The sequence below is a fragment of the Erpetoichthys calabaricus genome, chromosome 8 (assembly GCF_900747795.2).
Source record: "Erpetoichthys calabaricus chromosome 8, fErpCal1.3, whole genome shotgun sequence".
Lineage (NCBI taxonomy): Eukaryota > Metazoa > Chordata > Cladistia > Polypteriformes > Polypteridae > Erpetoichthys > Erpetoichthys calabaricus.
In genome coordinates, this window is record NC_041401.2 from 188,986,677 (window position 1) to 189,008,590 (window position 21,914).

General features: G+C 42.9%; 1 protein-coding gene across 1 annotated transcript in view; it reads left to right on the forward strand.

Moving 5' to 3' along the window:
- LOC127529026 (mucin-2-like) overlaps positions 1-18,588 on the forward strand; it is a 30,398-nt gene extending 11,810 nt beyond the window's left edge. Inside the window, exons 4-9 of the mRNA XM_051931275.1 lie at positions 1-91; positions 178-236; positions 3,231-3,379; positions 8,811-8,913; positions 11,886-12,327; positions 17,616-18,588. The exon at positions 1-91 is cut by the window's left edge and continues 19 nt beyond it. Of these exons, the coding sequence (XP_051787235.1) occupies positions 1-91; positions 178-236; positions 3,231-3,379; positions 8,811-8,913; positions 11,886-12,327; positions 17,616-17,699 (928 nt within the window). The 3' untranslated portion in view covers positions 17,700-18,588. The remainder of the gene's footprint in view (positions 92-177; positions 237-3,230; positions 3,380-8,810; positions 8,914-11,885; positions 12,328-17,615) is intronic.
- The last annotated feature ends 3,326 nt before the right edge of the window (positions 18,589-21,914 follow it).

Here is a 21,914-nt window from a genome sequence, read left to right on the forward strand (position 1 = left end):
ATTTGTCCAGAAAGTTCCAGATGAGGCATGTGATTTTAGTAATAAAATGCTTCCATGTTATAAAGACTTCTATACCAAGATCACCCACTTGGTAAGTGAACGTTTTGATTTTGTGCTTTATAGCTGACTTCATCATTCACCGTTTGGCTAATTTTTAATTCTTTTTCCACTTTACAGTGTGAAGAGGCTTTCAGAAATGAAACGAGCTACAAGGAAACCATTGTGACGAACATAAAGTGAGAAGTTTGAAATTTTCCAGATATGCATATTCTGTTAGAAGATCCTGGCAGGGTCAAGAACCCAACCTGGATGAGATGCCTTCATTGAAGCACGCACTCAAGTCACGTATACGCAAACCCACGCCATCCCAATTTGAAAAGAATTTTGGACGTATCCTCTTAAAGAGAATGCAAAGCTCTTTATGAGGATATGTATAGGGGAGTGACACGTGCCTGTCTTGAAAATAAGAACATGCAGCAAGAACACAACAAATTTGAGAAATGATAGGAGCCCATTCGGTCCATCAGGCTCATTTTTAGCTAATAGCAAAGCTGTCCCCATATCTTCTCCAGATCCTTCTTAAAGGTTGTGAACTTCAACTCCATGCCTCAGCACTTTACTCCACTTGTCATTCCTGGCTTCAGTTTTAAATGCTCATCCCCTTAATATTCGGTGGGGTCCTCAAGTACATCATTCACCGTTAAATTGAAAGAATTCTGCTGGATCTCCTTTATCGATGCCTTTGAGGGTATTGAGCAAGAATATGAGGTCCCAATGCAGTCCCCTCTGCTTGAAACTAAACATGTTTAGTTCTCTGTGCCTGTTGGAGTAGGACATGTTCTTAAGTCTTGGGAGGCACCTGGATGCTCTCCTCTGCGCAGCTTCAAGTGCTGCTATGTCTTTTTTTTGTAGTGTAGTGACCAGAACTTCACACGGTACTCCAGATGTGGTCTCACAAACACATTATATAGTCTAAGCATAATGTCCCATGAGACGTGTCACCACATTTTGAATCTTCTGCAGTTGCTTGGTAGCACATGCAAGTACTCCTGCCAGAAGAGATTCACAGTAGTCCAGATGTGACACAACTACAGCCTGGACATGGAGGTGTGCTGCATGCCCTGTCAGATATGGTCTGATCTTGCAGAGGCCATAGAGAGTGAATCCACAAGAACCAGAGACAGCTGCAACGTGGTCCGTGGTGGATAGCTAGTCATTTATCACCATTCCAAGATTGCATACTGACTTGGTGGGTGTTAGTGATATAGAGTCGAGCTGAACAGAGTTAGGGTTTTGAATAGATCAACCGCCTGGGATAACAAGGAGGTCCATCTTTGCCAGGTTGGTGCTAGAGATGGTGTTCCTTCATCCAGGTTGCGATTTCAGTGAGATGTGCCGAGATTCTAGTTGAGACCGTTTGGATCTGTAAAGAACAATGGGTACAGCTGCAAATCATTAGCACAGAATTAATATGAGAGACCAGGGGACTGGATGATAGGGCCTAGTGACGAGGTGTATAGATTGAAGAGGAGAGGACCTGCCACCAATCCCTGGAGGACCCCTGTGCTTGCTTGATACAACTTTGACAGCTCTCCTCTCTCTAGGACACATGGTGGGATCTGCCTGAGAGGTATGACTCCAACCATCTGAGTGTAAAAGGTCAGAGAGGGTGGTAAGGAGGGTCTGAAGGTTGAATTCAGTGTCTTGTAAATGATCATTGCCTGTATGGAGCATCTTTGAGTCCAAAACCCATGAGTTTAATTTGCAATTCCAATTTGACCATGTGTAGGTGTGAATGGACCCTCTCGTGGACTGCTGGGCCTGCCTTCTACCCAGTGCATCCATAACATGTTCAGGTCCCCGTTGCCATGAATTGGACAAACCCATCCATCCAACCATCCATTATCCAACCCGCTATATCCTAACTACAGGGTCAAGGGGGTCTGCTGGAGCCAATCCCAGCCAGCACAGGGCGCAGGGCAGGAAACAAACCCCGTGGAAACAAACTCAGTGGTTCCCAACCTTTTTTGGCCATGCCCCTCCTAGGCCTCTCTAAAATCATGATGTCCCCCACTGTAACATACACCTTATCCATCCATCCATCCATTTTCCAGCCCGCTGAATCCGAACACAGGGTCACGGGGGTCTGCTGGAGCCAACACAGGGCACAAGGCAGGAACCAATCCTGGGCAGGGTGCCAACCCACTACAGGACACACACACACACCAAGCACACACTAGGGCCAATTTGGAATCACCAATCCACTTAACCTGCATGTCTTTGGACTGTGGGAGGAAACCCAAGCAGACATGGGGAGAACATACAAACTCCACGCAGGGAGGACCCGGGAAGCGAACCCAGGTCTCCTAACTGCGAGGTAGCAGCGCTACCACTGCGCCACCGTGCCGCCCCACCTTATTCTTATTATTACTTATTCAAAAAGGGAACTCCTATTCACATGGAGGAAGCCCTTTATGTCATTAATTTGGTCTAAACAAGCTTCCAAAGGACATGGAAGCAAAAGAGGGAAAGGATAGTTGAAGTACTGACAAAGAAATCACTAAGAAATTGTTAAAAAAAATAATATGAAGTAATATGAAAATACAGTTTTGAAAACATATAATAAAAGACATCCATCCATCCACCCATTTTCCAACCCGCTGAATCCTAACTACAGGGTCACGGGGGTCTGCTGAAGCCAATCCCAGCCAACACAGGGCGCAAGGCAGGAACCAATCCCGGGCAGGGTGCCAACCCACTGCAGAATAAAAGACATGATATTCATAAACATAAAATAACTTTAATGACAGCCTTTTCTTTAATATTTTGATCATTTTATGTTTTTGTTATATTGCAAAATTTTATAATCATTGTTACAATTCATATTATTTTAATGGTAAAATCAATTTCTAAGTAGAAAAACCCAAGCCGGTTGTAAAATCATAAATTAAAGGGTTCTTCACCATCCCTTCTATGTTTATTTAAATATATAAACATCTCTGTAAAAAATAAAAATAAAGATTGTTTATTTTTTTCTATCATTTTTAACAATGAATTTCTGTTTTTTCATTTTATAAATTGTTTAACGTACCTAAATTCTCAAATTGCCCCGCAGTGGGGTGTGCGCCCCACGTTGGGAATCACTGCTCTAACTACTGTGAACGTCTGCTGTCTGATTTACATAAAACACAACGGTATCCTGTACTAAACTTATTCAATTTTTCTTTTAGGTTTCAAACATCAAAAATCAAAAGAGCGGTCAGAAATGTCGAAGCTGATTTCATTAACGTATTTTTAAAAAACACAACTGTGGACAGCACTACAGTTCTTAAAATCCTGAACGATGCTATATCCTCAAATGGAAACATAAGTGTAGAAGGTAAGTGCCTTGTTGCTTTTGTTGCCTAGGTTTATTTTTATTTTTTATATTGCAGTTAAAATCTGATTTTCCTCAAACAAAGCCTACAGTAAGTTGCAGACGTTCAAGAAAGCCGGTAACACTACGCTCAATTTCGTGCTTCCTGGTCGACTTTTTAATTAAATGAATGCATTTGTCTTGTCTGTAAAACTGTCTCTTTGGTGTTTATGGCCATATAAAGATGGCACCTTCTAGAAACACATCCCATGAAATATTTTTCCGTTGTTAACATATGTGGTGTGGAGGGCACCACAGAGCCCCAAACCCCAAAACACCAACACAGTCCCGGGTCCAAACCAAGGGTGTTTATTTCAAATACCTCATAAACATGAGCACAAAACAAGTTGTTTCTTCTCTTTTTTCATCTCCTCTCCTCTCCTTTCTCTACTGCACTGCTCTCCTCCATTCAACTGTTGCCTGTCTTCCTCCCAGCTCCGATTCGCCTGGACAAGGAAGCGTGATCCCTTTTATTGAGGACCCAGGAGTACTTCTGGTGCCAGGGCTTGTGCCTATTTGAAGCACTTCCAGGTCATACGAAAGTTCCCAATAATAAGGAGTGTATCTCACTGCAGCTCCCTCTTGATGCACCCACAGATCCCAGCAGGACTCTGTTACTGGACTACAATTCCCAGCATTCCCTGCTAGTGTCTGTTAGTTCTCACTGCCAACAACCTCCCCCTGAGATCCTCTGTATTCCAGATGCCCAGAGGTCACAGTTACCGTGGTGCAACTGTCCAAACTGATTCCATGACAAAGCATTTGGCGTAGTCGTCACGATTTGCACACTGGATGGGTGAAGTGGAGTGGTGGTGCTGTGGAAAAGTTGGTTGGCCAACTGATGGAGAAGTCAGCTGATGTCACCAGGAAGCACTCCACTTGCTGTGTTTAGCGGTAGTCCATGGATGCCTAGTCATTGGAGTTCTCCTGTTAGCTCACAATGCAAAGGTGCTGCGTCTGAGGGCTTTTCTAATCTAGGCATGGCGGGCTGTCCGAACTGGGATGGGTCATGATTTGTGCGCACCACTCCATGCCAAAACAACCCAAACACACAGAGAAAACATGCAAATTTCAAACAGACACTAACAGCACTAACTGCGGTGCCACCATACCACCCAAAAACTGCCATCAGCTACTGAACCCAGACTCCTGGGGTGCTGTGAGGCATCAGGACTAACAAACTTCTGTATGATCCTCTAAGTAATTCATGCTCATAAATAATAGCAAACTAAATGAATTGAATGAGTCTCAGATGATGTTTCAAATTAAGAAAATAACTGTCATTTTTATTCTTCTAATCCAAACCAGCGGTAAAACCCTGTGCTGCTTATAACTGTGATGAAGAAACATCCACGTGTGTTCAGGAAGATGTGTTTGTTATGTGTAAATGCAAACCCAATTATTACAAGCAGGATCCTTTACAGAAAAAATGTGAAAAAATTGAATCCAACGACAAAAGTGAGTTTTTATTCTTCTTTAATTACACATTTTTGGAGTTTTATTAAAGGTGACATTAAGTATTGTGACCAGCAGTAGGGAACCATTGTGAGACAGCAAGAATTGTTGGGGTGCCACTCTGGTAACCTTGTTGTTTAATTGCCTGATTATGAAAAGCAAAATGGCACGCGAATACACAAAGAAAAACAACAACAATATTTATTTCTATAGCACATTTTCATACAATTAATGGATCTCAAAGTGCTTTACATGATGAAGAAAAGAAAAAAGTAAGAGTTAAAATAAAGACAACACTAATTAACATAGAATAAGAGTAAGGTCCGATGGCCAGGGAGGACAGAAAAAACAAAAAAACTCCAGACGGCTGGAGAAAAAAAAAAAATCTGCAGGGGTTCCAGACCATGAGACCACCCAGCCCCCTCTGGGCAAAAAGACGCGGACCAGAAAATCAGCCACAGTCCTTCGCCCTTAAAGTTATCATTTGGATCTCACATGGGTGTCCATCTTCCACTGAATCAAGAGCACGAATGAGACGCCACGTTCTGGGACGTCTGGACTGGAAGGAATGGGGCGTGTCTGGACAGGAAGGGGCGGGGCTTCCTCTGAGCATCACGGTCGGGTCTGGGGGCCCTCACTGGGCAGATTCTCTGACCTGTGGGAAAAGATGACTATACCATTAGTGACAGCGCCCCTTCTTGCCCAGGAGTGGTATTGCATACCTTGGTCAAACCTGACAGGTGATCCCTAGCCGCACATACATGACAATATCTACGATTTACGTGGGACAGTATCGACCCTATGAACCATTCTTTTTAATAGACTGTGTTGGTGATGAACAATGTATTGATCTGTCCCAATAGTGGCACAGTAGCTGCGCGGAAGGGGGCTTATGAGTATAATTACCCCACGCCATCAAAAAATGGAACTGCATGTCAGACTGGCATGTGGGTAACAGCAGATCCTAATAGTCTGCCAGTTGGGCAAAGCAGACCACCATTTCGGTAGAATGAGATTGTTTTTTAAAAGCTACATATCCATAGAACTGAATGTTATTGACTTATTTGTCGGCTTGTATGTGTGGTATCCATGACAAAATAAATTTAAATCATAATACAATCACGTAATCATGTCATGTCATTTTGTTACCCGCTTAATCCAGATCAGTGTCGTAAGGGGTGCTAGAGCCAATCACATCCAGTATAGAGCACAAAGCAGGAACATACCCTGGACAGGGTGCCAGGCCATCGCAGGGCAAAAACACACACACGCGCACACACCAACCACACCCTGTGGCCAGTTTGGTAACCTCAATCCACCTGACCTGCATGTCTTTGGACAGTGGGATGAAACCTACACAGACATGGGGAAAACATGCAAACTCCACACAGGGAAGACCCAGGATGCAATCCCAGATCTTCCTTACTGCGGGTCAGCAGTGCTACCACTGCTCCACCCTGCTGCCCTCAATATTTCAGAAATTGCTAAAATTATGTCGATGAGTTAAACATACTGGAGTCTTTTAGTACTATGTCTCTCTAGAGAATCCTTGGGTACCGCTGGTTTGACTTTGTGTCGAATGAGTGGTTGGTCATGGAGTCCCGAATGAGGCACATTACCTGCATTGTGAGGGTGAGGGAGCCTCCATTACGGCACAATGGCCATGTGGTGTGATTCACCAAAGGTGGTCTGACTCTTATTGTTGAGGATGAGTGGTTGTTCACGGAATCCCAAATTAGGTTTAATCCAGACCAGGGCTGTAAGGGGTGCTGGAGCCAATTGTATCCAGCACAGAGCACAATGCAGGAACAAACTATGGATAATATGCTAGTTCATTGCAGAACGAACACACACACCAGACACACACCAAGTGTCACAAATCTGCCTAACCTGCAGGTCTTTGGACTTTGAGATTAAACACATTCAGACATCATGCAAACTCCATGCAGGGAAGACCTGGGTAGTGCTGATTGAAGCCCTTTTGGAGCCCTAGGTTAGGTTGAGGGACGTCGGCCTGTGTTGTCCATAGTGGGTAGTTGGTATTATTAGATTTCAAGTACAGAGTAATGGGGATTGTGGAAGAGAGGTGATGAAGAGAGTGCAGGCAGGGTGGAGTGGATGGAGAAGAGTGTCAGGAGTGTTTTGTGACAGACGGTGAAAGGAAAGGTCTACAGGACGGTAGTGAGACCAGCTTGTTATATGGGCTGGAGACGGTGGCACAGGAGACAGAGCTGGAGGTGGCAGAGTTATAGATGATAAGATTTGCATTGGGTGTGACGAGGATGGACAGGATTAGAAATGAGGACATTAGAGGGTCAGCTTAGTTTGGGAGACAAAGTCAGAGAGGCAAGATTACGTTGGTTTGGACATGTGCTGAGGAGAGATGCTGGGTATATTGGGAGACGGATGTTAAGGATAGAGCTGCCAGGGAAAAGGAAAAGAGGAAGGCCTAAGAGAAGGTTTATGGATGTGGTGAGAGAGGACATGCAGGTGATGGGAGTGACAGAGCAAAATGACGAGGACAGGAAGAGATGGAACAAGATGATCCGTTGTGGTGATCCCTAGCGGAAGCAGCCCAAAGAAAAAGAAGAAGATGACCTGTGTGGAGGAGTGGTGATCCCAACTTGGTGTCCAGAATGCACACCCCTCCAATAGCACAAATGAGACCCCTTTGTGCATATACCATGCATGTATGGTGTGTGCACACTTTTAGGTTCATAAATGGCAGCCAATGCAACATCATTAGAGTTCATCAACCAAGAGGGCAAGGCCTCCCTTGGTGCCCGTTGCGCACACCCTTGAACTTTCATGAATAGCACCCTTCAGATGACCATGCCCTAGGCGGCCACCTAATGAATTGACTGGCTCTGGATTCAGGACACAAACCCTGGTGTCCTTACTGTGAGGCAGCAGGGTTACCACTGCGCCACCACGACGCCAATCACATAATCAACCCCACTTAATTAAACATTTACAAACAAAAAATAAGTTGGCATAACCTAAAGAGGATACCGATCTACCTGAAGGTGAAAATCTATAAAAGTGTCACCCACCCAGTTGCCTTGAATGGAAGGGAAACCACAAAGCATGAGCAAGCCCTCCATGCCGTGGAGATGGAAATGCCCTGCTGGACTCTTAGCCTAACAAGGCTGGACCACATCGTGAAACAACAATGTGTGAAGAATCATGTGAAGTGAAGCTTATCATTGAAAAGATGTGTGGAGCCCACCCTCGATTCTTTTAAGGTCATGAAGTTCGTAGCAGCAAGCAAACAATGGCAAAGATGGTCCTTCACCTTAGTCAGAGGAGCAAATGAAGAAACGAAAGGCTGGACCGCCTGAAAGAGGTTTTGGTGGCAAGTGGACATCACCCTGAAGATACCCTCAATTGGAACAGACTGGCGTGTTTGACTAAAAAAGGGAATTTCATTAAAACCCATATCTCCACTACAAGGTCAAACAAAAAAAAAAGGAAATATCCATTTAAAAAATGTCATTAGATCATCACTGGTGACATGCAGTAGGTGTTTATTGATGTGAGCGTCCTGAGATGAGATGAGATCTGAGACCTGGAGGGGTGTCTGTCTGATGCAGTGAATGCCAACAGATGCCCTCCAGGCAAATTTCAAGTTTTCAGTCAGTCTAAACTGTCAGATCTTTATGAAAAGCTGCAGCTGAGGAAGAGCAACACAGAGACAGAGAGAACATGAAGACACCACCGTGCTAGAATTTGAACCCAGGTCGCCAGAGCTGTTTGACAGCATCACACCACCCATACATAAAACTGAATAAATGAAGCAGTTAAAAGTTAAAATAGACCCCCATGACCCATCTCCGTGTGTGGCTGGTCGTTTCATCTGGTCCTGGCAGGTGGCTCATTTTATTCCTGTAAGTGTAACATGACTTCAGCGTATTAATATTGAACTGTTTGAATTTTTAAGTTGCAGTTCCAGATGCTCTGTTCATCCCACTGATTGCAGTGAGCGTCGTTGGAGGAGTCCTTATAATCTCTCTGGTCATTGGTCTTGCTGTCGTGATTGTAAGGTACTGGATTTACATTCATCTAGTTTATTTCTAATACACCTCACATTGTATGTCTGTGACCGGAAGGCACAATTTAGACAGTTGTGTACTTCTTATTTAATTCCTTTCCTGCATAATGCAAGAAGCCCTAAGCTGTTGTGTTTAAAGAATGTGGTGTTGTATACACTCACTGACCACTTTATTAGGTACATCTCACTACTACCAGGTTGGACCCCCTTTTACCTTCAGAACTGCCCTAATTCTTCATGGCGTTGATTCAATAAGGTGCTGGAAACATTCCTCAGGGATTTTGTTCCATATTGAAATGATAGCATCACACAGTTGCTGCAGATTTGTCAGCTGCACATCCACAATGTGAATCTCCCGTTCCACCACATCCCAAAGGTGCTCTACTTTGATCTGATTGAGATCTGGTGGCTGTGGATGCCATTTGAGTCCTGTGAACTCCTTATCATGTTCAAGAAACCAATTTGAGGTGATCTGAGCTTTGTGACGTGGCGTGTTATCCTGCTGGAAGTGGCCATCAGAAGATGGCAGTCATAAAGGAATAGACATGGTCAACAATTCTCAGGTCGGTTGTTGTACTAAGTGCTCAGTTGGTACTAAGGGGCACAAGGTGTACCAAGAAAATATCTCACCACACCATTATATCACCACCAGCAGCCTGAACTGTTGATACAAGGCAGGATGGATCCCTGCTTTCATGTTGCTGACACCAAATTCTGAGCCTACCATCTGAATGTCACAGCAGAAATCAAGTCTCGTCAGACCAGGCAACGTTTTTCCAATCTTCCATTGTCCAGTTTTGATAAGTTGTAGCCTCAGTTGCCTGTTGTCAGCTGACAGGAGTGTCACCCAGTGTGGTCTCCTGCTGCTGTGGCCCACCTGCTTCAAGGTTTGACGTGTTGTGTGTTCAGAGATGCTCTTCTGCACACTTCAGTTATGTGAGTTACTATTTCCTTTCTAGCATCTCAGATCATTCTGGCCATTCTCCTCAAACCTCTGGCATCAACAAGGCATTTTCACCCAGAGAACTGGTGCTCACTGGATATTTTCCCTTTTTCCGACCATTCTCTATGGTGAGAAGTTAAGCAAAATGATACATTTTATTGGCTAACTAGAAAGATTACAATATGCAAGCTTTGGAGGCACCTCAGGCCCCTTCTTCAGGCAAGTTGTAACCAATTACATGTTGCCTTGAAAGCTTGCATATTGTAATCTTTCTAGTTAGCCAATAAAAAGTGTTATTTTGCTTAACGTCTCACCACATCCGTAATGGCTAACACAGTACAACACCCTTGTACTACTATGACCATTCTCTGTAAACCCTAGAGATGGTTGTCTGTGAAGATTCTCAGTCATCCAGGTGAAATTATCTGGAGGTTGAGTCATGGCAACTGGACTTCTTCCATGTTAGATAGAAATGTTTCACTGCTCATCCAAGCAGCTTCTTAAGATTAGAAGCTACTTGGATGAGCAGTGAAACGTATCTATCTAACCTAGAGATGGTTGTGTGTGACACAATCCCAGTAGCTCAGCAGTTTGTGAAATACTGGAACATGGAATTCCAGTCAGCTTGTGATGAGGCGGAGTGGTGGCTCTGAGGCACTGGCAATCGGAAAGTTGCCAGTTCGAACCCTCTAAATGCCAAAAGGGACCCTTGAGCAAGACCCTTCACCTGCAATTGCTCCGTCCTGGGTATGACGTTAATCTGCATGTAGGCCCACCAACCTACAGGGAAAACTTGGGGGTCGGTGGTAGGATTGGCACTCCAGCCACCATTAAAAAACCTCCCACTGTTCCATTCCATCTGAACTAGTGTGGTGCTGAGGTGTCACCCGTTGCATGGCTGCACTCGGGTCCTAATCTGGGATCCTGAGTTGGTTTGTCATGTAGTGGGTGCGGCAATGCACTGTATTAGTGCCTGCTCCTAACCTTGTGATGAGTCAGTATGGCGGTCAAACCCACACACACAAGCCACTCCATGAAAAGCACAAGTCAATGGATGGAGACAACAGTCGTCTGGCCACAACGATTTGGTCCTCATCAAAGTTGCTCATCTGCCCATATCTTCTGCATTTGGCGTGTCGACTACGAGCACCTAATGTCAGCTGACCTTGACATGCGCCATTGTTACCAGACACTCAGCGTCATTCAATTCATATGGGAACTCTCGTAGTGTTTGAAGACAAGGATTACGATTTTTACATTTCGTTTTTGATTTCGCTTAAACCGATAAATTCTCGGAGAGCTCTGCCATTTCAGGACTTTTGTCTTGGTTGTCTCCCAGAATTTTCCAGAATGTGCATCGCTTGTGACCTCAACGGTTTTAAGGTTGCCCACCCTGGATAATTCCTAGAGTATCCGAAATTGGAAAAGATCCGGAAAGATCTTGCGTGTCAAAAAAAAAAAAAAATGTTTTGTCTGTGACTTCCAGGTTTTTCCATCTTTTGTTGTCATTTGTGATTTCCGGGTAACGTTTTTACTTTGTCGAATAAAACAGGATTATTTGACTTTGACTTACTTGTTGATGATGCGTATCCCACGTCGTTTCCATTAAAGACGCTACTGTCTTTCTCCAAGTCGGTACACTCGGGACATGAAAAGAATTCTAATAGGGTTGACCAGAAATGGATGATGAAAGGAAGGACCAACAAGATGAACTGAGATGGAAACCAAAGCCTGGTCCTGACGCCAGAGGACACAAAGTCCTTGATCACTCCCACTAGATAATAGAGACACCATTAATCCTTTGAACTAAATGCCTAGAATTAAGAGTATCCAACAGATACAGCTGGAATGACCTTGGTGACATCTCAAAAGCAGACAATGAAACCTCCAAGTGGTCCTTACTCAGTTCCTTTGTAGACCCTGTGCTACCAGCACATCAAAAAAAAAAAAATGAGTGAAGTGGAAACCTAGCTTGATGAACAACCCTAGTGATTTCATGCTTTTTATTTTCTCTTTTTCAGAAACAAAAAAGATGATGATGATAATGAGGAGGAGGAGGAAGAGAAAAGTTTACAAAAGAAGACATTCCAAGCCAACGGCAATTTTGGTTTTCAGAATCCCATGATGAGCTTAAACAGCGAGACGCCTTCCGTCAAGTCGGCGACCAACAGCGTCATCAGCCCTAATCCTTACGTCTACAAAGCTTCAAATCCTAAGAGGTTCAATGAAGATGATGATGACGATGATGACGACGGGGTGGAATTTTCAAATTTCAGAAACACGAACAACATGGGCCAACCAAAGAACGCAATGAATTCTAGAGAAACGGCAAACCCTTATGCATTCCCACGGGTCCAGGTTTCCAAAGGGCCTGTGATGGCTCCTGGCTATCAGAACAATAAGACGTCTAATGGCAACCAATACCTTCCACAAAGGGATTACCTTGAATACAATAAGAACTCGGTAAGAAACTTGCAGAAGTTCTTTAACTAAATATAAGAGTAATTTATTTATAAATGGTCTCAAACTCCCATCCTGGAGGGCCGCAGTGGCTGCAGGTTTTCATTGTAACCTTTTTCCTAATTGGTGACTCATTTTTGCTGCTAATTAACTCCTTTTCCTTTCATTTTAATTGACTTGTTTTTTTAAGATTTGTTCCTCTGAATTGCTTTATTTCTTTCCTTAAATGGCACCCAAACAGAAAATGAAATGTGAAGTGTGTGAGCCGACAGAAGACCAGCTAAGTCAGGGCCTCAAACTCCAACCAATTTCACTCCAACCAGTTGCTTAATGAGGCGCAGAGTCTCGTTGTTAATTAAACCCATTCTTTAATTCCAGTGGCTTGATGCTGCTCTCATTGTACAATAGCAGACATTTCGATTTTCTCTTTTCTAAGAGCGCTGGGGACCTGAGCAGATCAACATTCCCGAGACCTTCATCTTTCTTTATTTTCAGATATTGTATGATGGCCACCAGTTGTTTTGGCTCATTTTGTATCTCATTATCGTTTGGCTGCTAATTAAGGAAAAAGAAACAATTCAGGGGTCTGAGTCTTCAAGAGCAAGTCAATGAAAATAAATTGAAAAGAAGTTAATTAGCAGCAAATACAGGACACTCATTAAGGAAAGGGTTAGAATGAAAACCTGCAGCCACGGTGCTCCTCCAGGACTGGAGTTTGAGACCAGTGCTTTAGACCAGGCCTGGAGGGCCACAGTGGCTGCTGCAGGTTTTCATTCTAACCCTTTTACTAATCAGTGACCAGGATTCACTGCTAAATAACTTCCTTTCCCTTCATTTTAATGGCCCTGTTTTTAAGGATTCAGACCTCTGAATTGATTCGTTTCTTAATTAAATGACAGCCAAACAGAAATGAGATGTGAAATGAGCCAAAAGATGGCGAGCTAAACTGAAACGTCAAACTCCAACCAGTTTCTTAATGAGAAGCCAATTCTTGCTGTTCATTAAACTCGTTATTTAATTCCACAGCTTGTTGCTGCTCTCATTCCACCACAGCAGATATTTCCAAAACTGTTGATTTTCTGTTTTTTCCTAAGAACACCGTTAAAAAGTTTGGGTGACCTCGGAGATCAACCTTACTGAGACCTCCACCTTTCTTTATTTTCAGACTAGACAAAGAGCCCGTTTCGACAACGTAAGATGAAACGGGCACGAGTGGAATAGTAATAAGTATAAGCACCACAAACCTGATATAGGTGTATTGAATGAATGCGTAATTAGGCCTCGAGTTGTAGTCGAAATCGCCTTTCAGGCCTCTAGAGCTTTAATCGAAGTCGCCTTTCTCTTTGAATTTTCGCGGCCATGAATCCGCTGCCTGCCGCGATGTCGGTATGAATGCGTAATTAGGCCTGGAGCTGTAGTCGAAATCGCCTTTCAGGCCTCTAGAGCTTTAATCGAAGTCGCCTTTCTCTTTGAATTTTCGCGGCCGTGAATCCGCCGCCTGCCGCGATGTCGGTATGAATGCGTAATTAGGCCTCGAGCTGTAGTCGAAATCGCCTTTCAGGCCTCTAGAGCTTTAATCGAAGTCGCCTTTCTCTTTGAATTTTCGCGGCCATGAATCCGCTGCCTGCCGCGATGTCGGTATGAATGCGTAATTAGGCCTCGAGCTGTAGTCGAAATCGCCTTTCAGGCCTCTAGAGCTTTAATCGAAGTCGCCTTTCTCTTTGAATTTTCGCGGCCATGAATCCGCTGCCTGCCACGATGTCGGTATGAATGCGTAATTAGGCCTCGAGCTGTAGTCGAAATCGCCTTTCAGGCCTCTAGAGCTTTAATCGAAGTCGCCTTTCTCTTTGAATTTTCGCGGCCGTGAATCCGCCGCCTGCCGCAATGTCAGTATGAATGCGTAATTAGGCCTGGAGCTGTAGTCGAAATCGCCTTTCAGGCCTCTAGAGCTTTAATCGAAGTCGCCTTTCTCTTTGAATTTTCACGGCCGTAAATCCGCCGCCTGCCGCGATGTCGGTATGAATGCGTAATTAGGCCTCGAGCTGTAGTCGAAATCGCCTTTCAGGCCTCTAGAGCTTTAATCGAAGTCGCCTTTCTTTCTGAATTTTCGCGGCCGTAAATCCGCCGCCTGCCACGATGTCGGTATGAATGCGTAATTAGGCCTTGAGCTGTAGTCGAAATCGCCTTTCAGGCCTCTAGAGCTTTAATCGAAGTTGCCTTTCTCTTTGAATTTTCGCGGCCGTGAATCCGCCGCCTGCCGCGATGTCGGTATGAATGCGTAATTAGGCCTCGAGCTGTAGTCGAAATCGCCTTTCAGGCCTCTAGAGCTTTAATCGAAGTCGCCTTTCTCTTTGAATTTTCGCGGCCGTGAATCCGCCGCCTGCCGCGATGTCGGTATGAATGCGTAATTAGGCCTCGAGCTGTAGTCGAAATCGCCTTTCGGGCCTCTAGAGCTTTAATCGAAGTCGCCTTTCTCTTTAAATTTTCGCGGCCGTAAATCCGCCGCCTGCCACGATGTCGGTTTCGTAAGGTGTTTCGGGCAGCTGCGCAGAAAGCCACTGCACATTCGGCTTCGGACATGCGCAGAAGGCGACATGCGCAGAAGGCGACGTGCGCAGAAGGTGACAGTGCATTCGGCTTCGGACAGACGTGAGTGAGTGAGTGAGTGAATGAGGAGACTGGCGAATTATGTATTAAGATATTGTGTGATGGACAGAGGCGAGCTGGTCATGTGGTGGCTTCAGGGCCGGATTTTCCTATAGGCTAACTAGGCTTCAGCCTAGGGCCTCAAGATCAAGAGGGGCCTACATTCAAATTGTTAGCAAAATTTTATTATCTCTCATGTAATTTACAAACTTAAAAATGGAAGGTGAAAGGGCCTCATAAGTAGAATAGCCTAGGGCCTCTTTTCATATAAATCCGGCCCTGGGTGGCTTGTTTCGTGTCTCATTATCGTTTGGCTGCTAATTAAGGAAAAAGAGACAACTAAGGGGCCTGAGACAAGTTAATTAAAACTAAAGAAAAAGAATTTAATTAGCAGCCAAAAATGGTCACTAATGAAGAAGATGGTCAGAATGAAAACCTGCAGCCACTGCGGCCCTTCAGGACTGGAGTTTCGACACCCGTGCCTTAGACCATGGGTGTCAAACTCCAGGCCTGGTTTGCCGCAGTGGCTGCTGGTTTTCATTCTGACCCTTTTTCCTAATCAGTGACCATTTTTGGCTGCTAATTAACTCCTTTTCCCTTCATTTTAATAGCCCTGTTTTTAAGGATTCAGCCCTCTGAATTGATTCACTTCTTCAATAAATGACAGCCAAACAGAAATGAGATGTGAAACGAGCCAACAGATGACCAGCTAAACTGGGGCTTCAAACTCCTGCCAGTTTCACTCCAACCGGTTCCATAATGAGAAGCCGATTCTTGCTGTTAATTAAACCAATTGCTTAGTTCCATGACTTGTTGCTGCTCTCATTCCGCAACAGCAGACATTTCCAAAACTGTTGATTTTTTTTTTTTCTAAGAACACCATCAAGATGTTTTGGTGACCTCGGAGATCAGCCTTACTGAGACCTTCACCTCTCTTTATGTTCAGATACTGTGGTTAGCTGGTGATGTGGCAGCTTGTCTTGTGTCTCATTATTGTTTGGCTCCTCATTAAGGAAAAAGAAAGAACGAAGGCTGCAGTGGGTTGGCACCCTGCCCAGGATTGGTTCCTGCCTTGTACCCTGTGTTGGCTGGGATTGGCTCCAGTAGACCCCCGTGACCCTGTGTTCGGATTCAGCGGGTTGGAAAATGGATGGATGGATGGATGGAAAGAACTAAGGGGTTTGAGTCAAGTTAATTAAAACAAAGGCAAAAGAAGTTAATTAGCAGCAAAAACTAATGAAGAAGATGGTTAGAATGAAAACCTGCAGCCACTGTGGCCCTCCAGGACTGGAGTTAGACCAAGACGTGAGGAAAGACCAAAAGCAGGGAGGCCTTCATTAACACCTTTAAGGGGGACGTCAACAAAAATCAGCATGAAGGGTAGAAGCGGTATGATCATCCATCCATTATCCAACCGGCTGTATCCTAACTACAGGCTCACGGGGATCTGCTGGAGCCAATCCCAGCAAGCACAGGGTGCAAGGCAGGAAACAAGTTTGAAATTTGTATTTTTTGAGGGTCTTTTACATTTTTCAGTGTTAGTGTTACTCCTATTTGGGATATTTAACTATGTAGAAAAAAAAATGATAACTTTTGTTTTCACTTAATAATACTGAAAATCGTTTTGGACTTTATGCAATGGCACTATTGTTTATCCATCTATCCACTGTCCAACCTGCTATATCCTAACTACAGGGTCACGGGGGTCTGCTGGAACCAATCCCAGCCAACACAGGGTGCAAGGCAGGAAACAAACCTCGGGCAGGGCGCCAACCCACCGCAGGGCACACACACACTAGGGACAATTTAGAATCACCAATCCACCTAACCTGCATGTCTTTGGACTGTGGGAGGAAACCCACGCAGACACGGGGAGAACATGCAAACTCCACGCAGGGAGGACCCGGGAAGCAAACCCGGGTCTCCTAAATGCAAGGCAGCAGCGCTACCCACTGCACCACCCCATTATTGTTTACTGTGGGCAAAATTTGAGTGAACATTTCTGTAGTCAAGAGGTGACTTGGAATAAGCAACGCGTGACGTCATTGACACGACTGTGTAAAGCTCAGTGCCGTGCACTTCCTGGTTATCCGAGATTACGGTGTAGATGCCATAATGGATGGACAGGCATATCGTCTGGGATGAGGAAGAATACCCAACCTGGCCAGGAAGCCATAATGGATGGACTACATAAGTGAAAGTGCAACCCAGCCAGGATGGTGCTAAGTTCCTAGCTCAGGCAAGGTGGTCATCTAACAGATGGACTGGGGGAGAGACTGCTTCTAGGGGACCAGTCAGAGGGGGTTCACACGTCACTATTGACCAGTGGGAGAGTCTGAAATCTCAAAAACGTGTACAGCGACGACGCTCAATTCGAGATGTCAGAACAAACAGGGAACTTTCACGACCAATTTCCTTGAAGAAGAAATGTGACAAAAATCGGTCTACCGGGAGCCGAGTTGTTTCATGCAGACAGACAGACAGACAGACATGGCGAACGCACATAAAGAACAATACCCTGCAGTGGAGAGTGAGGACGTTTAAAACGATGAAATGTACAGGAATTTGCTTTAACAACAAAACGTCAAAACAAGACTAGATTTAAAGCTGTCTTTTTACATCTTCATCAATTTTTGTCATTGCAGGGTCCCGGGATAGAGATGAATTACATCAACAGGGGCTACCCGCCCCCAATGAACTACAGATACAACGGACACATGAAATACTAATGTCGGGGTGATTGATGCTAACGGTCAGGCTTTGGAAGAATTTTGAAAATACAATATGACGTGTTTGGTGTATACTGTATATATATATTTATAAATACTGACATATTGCATACTATAGCGCTTGGAGTATGGAGGAATTAATCTTTAAGGGTGGTCTTATAGCGGCCATGTTGTTTTGATTATTTATTAAAGAGAAAACGTCTGCTAACGAAAAGACGGAATTAAGTGTGAAATAGGGAAATTAAATACACGAACAATAGTAAAAACAAATGCATATATTATAACCAAAATGGAGAAAAAGTAAACAGATGATATTGATTATGGGATGTTTGTATTTCTTTTGTGGACCTGTCATTGAAAGTGTATGTAGTTGTAAAAAAGTAAATTCATTCATGGTTGGGTCTGAGCCTATTGGGCTGATTTGTGGGCAGCTCAGGATGAAGCGTCCATTCATAACTGGGCACCCTCACGCACACACACCCACAGTCAGACTGGGTCCGTTAGAGTCACCAGTTAAAGCAACCAGATAAAGCAACCAGCAAGTCTGTGGGAGAAAAACTAGACCACTGTAGAAGATCACAGCTGTGGTTCAAAAGCCAGGACCAGGTGCCAGTGCAGGCCGACAGTCTCACGCCAATGAAGGTTCTGTCTGTCATGATCTGTGCATGTATGTGTCGGATGTGCGCCATGACAAAGGTGGATGACGTATCCAGGAGCCCTTTCCTACCTTGAAGATCTGCAGCTGCCGCTGCTTCATTCTTTTTAATGCAACTCCATTAAGGTAACAACAGGCAGAGACCTGAGGACACTTCTGTGCACACAGAAAAATCAAAAAGCACTTGGACAATAAAGTGTGACATTAAATGATGGGGGGAGGGCTAAATAAAAATGTATTTATTGTATATAACTCAATTAATAAAAGCATTTGCACTGTTTTTCCTGCACTTGAATTTTGATTCTATCTCCTGGTTTAAAGACTTTTCCTAATTTATGTCTGAAGAGTTTTGTTTGACCACACAAACTCCTCCGATTTTAACTGAATGTCACCTCACGAATGTCCAGCAGAGGGCACTCAAAACCAACCTACAAGTCAAACACTGCGCTTCGATTTTGCGATCCAGGATACGGAGGATCTGCTGAACGTCACTGCTCGGCGGGATCGCTGGGAACTGGTTTTGGTTTTCTTTTAATATTTTTCATAAACTTTGCAATATTCACGGAAAAAGGTTATTTCGATTCTTATGTTTTAAACTGTACACCAAAACACAAATCACTGCAATGAAAAATACATTTAAGAGTCTAAAGTAGGCTACAAAGAATATAAAACAAGTCATTCCCGTGTAAGATTACATCGTTGTTTGCTCGGCACAAACCAGTCTGACGGACTGAGGTCTCCTATGAACAAACTCTGTGTGTGCTACTGAAATGAAAAAGAAAAACCATAGAGAGATATGAAAGACACTACTGTACATAACAGGCAGATAAGACACTATAACATAGATAGATGCTACATAAGACACCGCTACAAAGATATATGCAAAAGACAATTATATAAAAATTATATAATATAGTGTGACTGTAAAAGATGAGACAGATGGAAAAGAAAGGTACTATCTAATATAAAATTACATATAAACTATACAAAAGGCATTGCATAATAGATAAATCGATATGATAGGCACTATATATGTGATTAGCTAGGTAGAAAAGAAAGGTGCTGTATAATAGACAATTACTTTAATAAATGAAATTATAGATACATACATATAAATAGTACAGACTATTTAGATAGATATCTACATAGATAGATAGATAGGAAAGGCACAATATGATAGATAGATAGATAGATAGATAGATAGATAGATAGATAGATAGATAGATAGATTTGGCAAGCACTCTCAGATAGATAGATAGATAGATAGATAGATAGATAGATAGATAGATAGATAGATAGATAGATAGATAGATAGATAGAAAAGACACTATATGATAGATATGACAGGTGCTATATAATAGATAGATAGATAGATAGATAGATAGATAGATAGATAGATAGATAGATAGATAGATAGATAGATAGAAAGGCACTATATAATAGATAGAAAAGGCACTATATGATAGATATGAAAGGCACAATATACATGTAATAGATAGATAGATAGATAGACAGATAGAAAAGGCACTATATGATAGATATGACAGGCACTATATGATGGATAGATAGATAAAAGTAAATGTAAGGCACTATATAAAAGATAGATAGATAGATAGATAGATAGATAGATAGATAGATAGATAGATAGATAGATAGATAGATAGATAGATAGATAGAAAAGGCACTATATGATAGATAGATAAATATGATAGGCACTATATGATAGATAGATAGATAGATAGATAGATAGATAGATAGATAGATAGATAGATAGAAAAGGCACTATATGATAGATAGATAGAAAAGGCACTATATGATAGATATGAAAGGCACTATATACATGTAATAGATAGATAGATAGAAAAGGCACTATATGATAGATAGATAGAAAAGGCAGTATATGATAGATAGATATGAAAGGCACTATATACATGTAATAGATAGATAGATAGAAAAGGCACTATATGATAGATAGATAGATAGATAGATAGATAGATAGAAAGTCACTATATAATAGATAGATAGAAAAGGCACTATATGATAGATAGATAGATAAAAGTAAATGTAAGGCACTATATAAAAGACAGATAGATAGATAGATAGATAGATAGATAGATAGATAGATAGATAGATAGATAGATAGAAAAGGCGCTATATGATAGATAGAAAAGGCGCTATATGATAGATAGATAGAAAAGGCACTATATAATAATAGATAGATAGATAGAAAAGGCACTATATGATAGATAGATAGATAGATAGATAGATAGATAGATAGATAGATAGATAGATAGATAGATAGATAGATAGATAGATAGATAGATAGAAAAGGCACTATATAATAATAGATAGATAGGTATGAAAGGTGCTAGATTGTAGAAAATAAATTTAAGTTGGTCTAAATCGGAGTAAGCAGTGTCAGTCCTGGAGGGCCGGAGTGGCTGCAGGTTTTTATTCCACCCCACTTTCTTAATGTGGAATCAGTTATTGCTGATGATGTCCTTGTTACTCAAGTGACATTTTTCTGCTTCATTTTAGTGGTCTCACTTATTCCAATTCCCCAACGTTAATTGCTTATATTAGTCCTACACAACTGCATTCACCATTTTTAATGGCTGCTTAATAGCAATAAGATGTGAATGACAAAGGGACCGGCCGTCCTCCATCTTTTCATTTACACCTGTGTAGATTCTTTGTGCTCTGTTTGGTTTAATGATTTACTTGGCAGGAAACTGAAAAGAAAAAGTGAGAGGCTGAACATCACTCATCCATTTTAGGCTTCAGATCTTTTTCATGATATCCTTGGAAAGGAAAAAGTCTACGATATAAGAGTGATCTGACATGGCAAAGTTGAAACCCTAACAAGGCCTGAAATTAAAGAAGACCTGTTTTTGGCATGGAGTGGCCTCTAATTAAGCAACTGAGCCGGAACAGAAACATTGTGGCCACTGCGGCCGTCCAGGGCTGACGGTGCTCACCACCGGTCTATGTCTTTTAAGTATAAACAATGAGCAGGAAAGCTTTGCCTGCCAATGTTCTGATGGTACTGGACACTTGGACTGACCAGCTCTCTCTGTTTTGCTGCACAGGTCAGATGACCTCGATTTTCAGCGGTTCACTTGTTTCCCTTCTTTAACTTTATCGCTGTCTTCCTCTGATGTTGAATTTGATATGCCACACACTCAGATGTTCTGACCAGACTATAATTAACTTCAGCCTGCAGGCTCATTTCTCATTCCAGTGACTTCGCAGAGATGGACATTTGGCATGAAAGCAGACTCTCAGATTGTCCCATCGTGCCCCCTGTGTATGTGGAGCTCTGCTGGCCATTTATTATTATATCTGATTGCATGTTAAGGGTTCAGGGGGGTTGACTGGTCCACTTCTTGTTCTGAGGCACAACATGCTATAATGGTGATTAATTAATTCAGGCCATTAACTTTCTGTTTCTGTTCTGTGGATTTGGGAACAATTTAATGTTGGGTGCCCCCCAGTGATAGCCCCCAACTCAGATGGGCATATTGCATTCCCCCTTTATAGTTCTGAGGTTCAAACCTTGG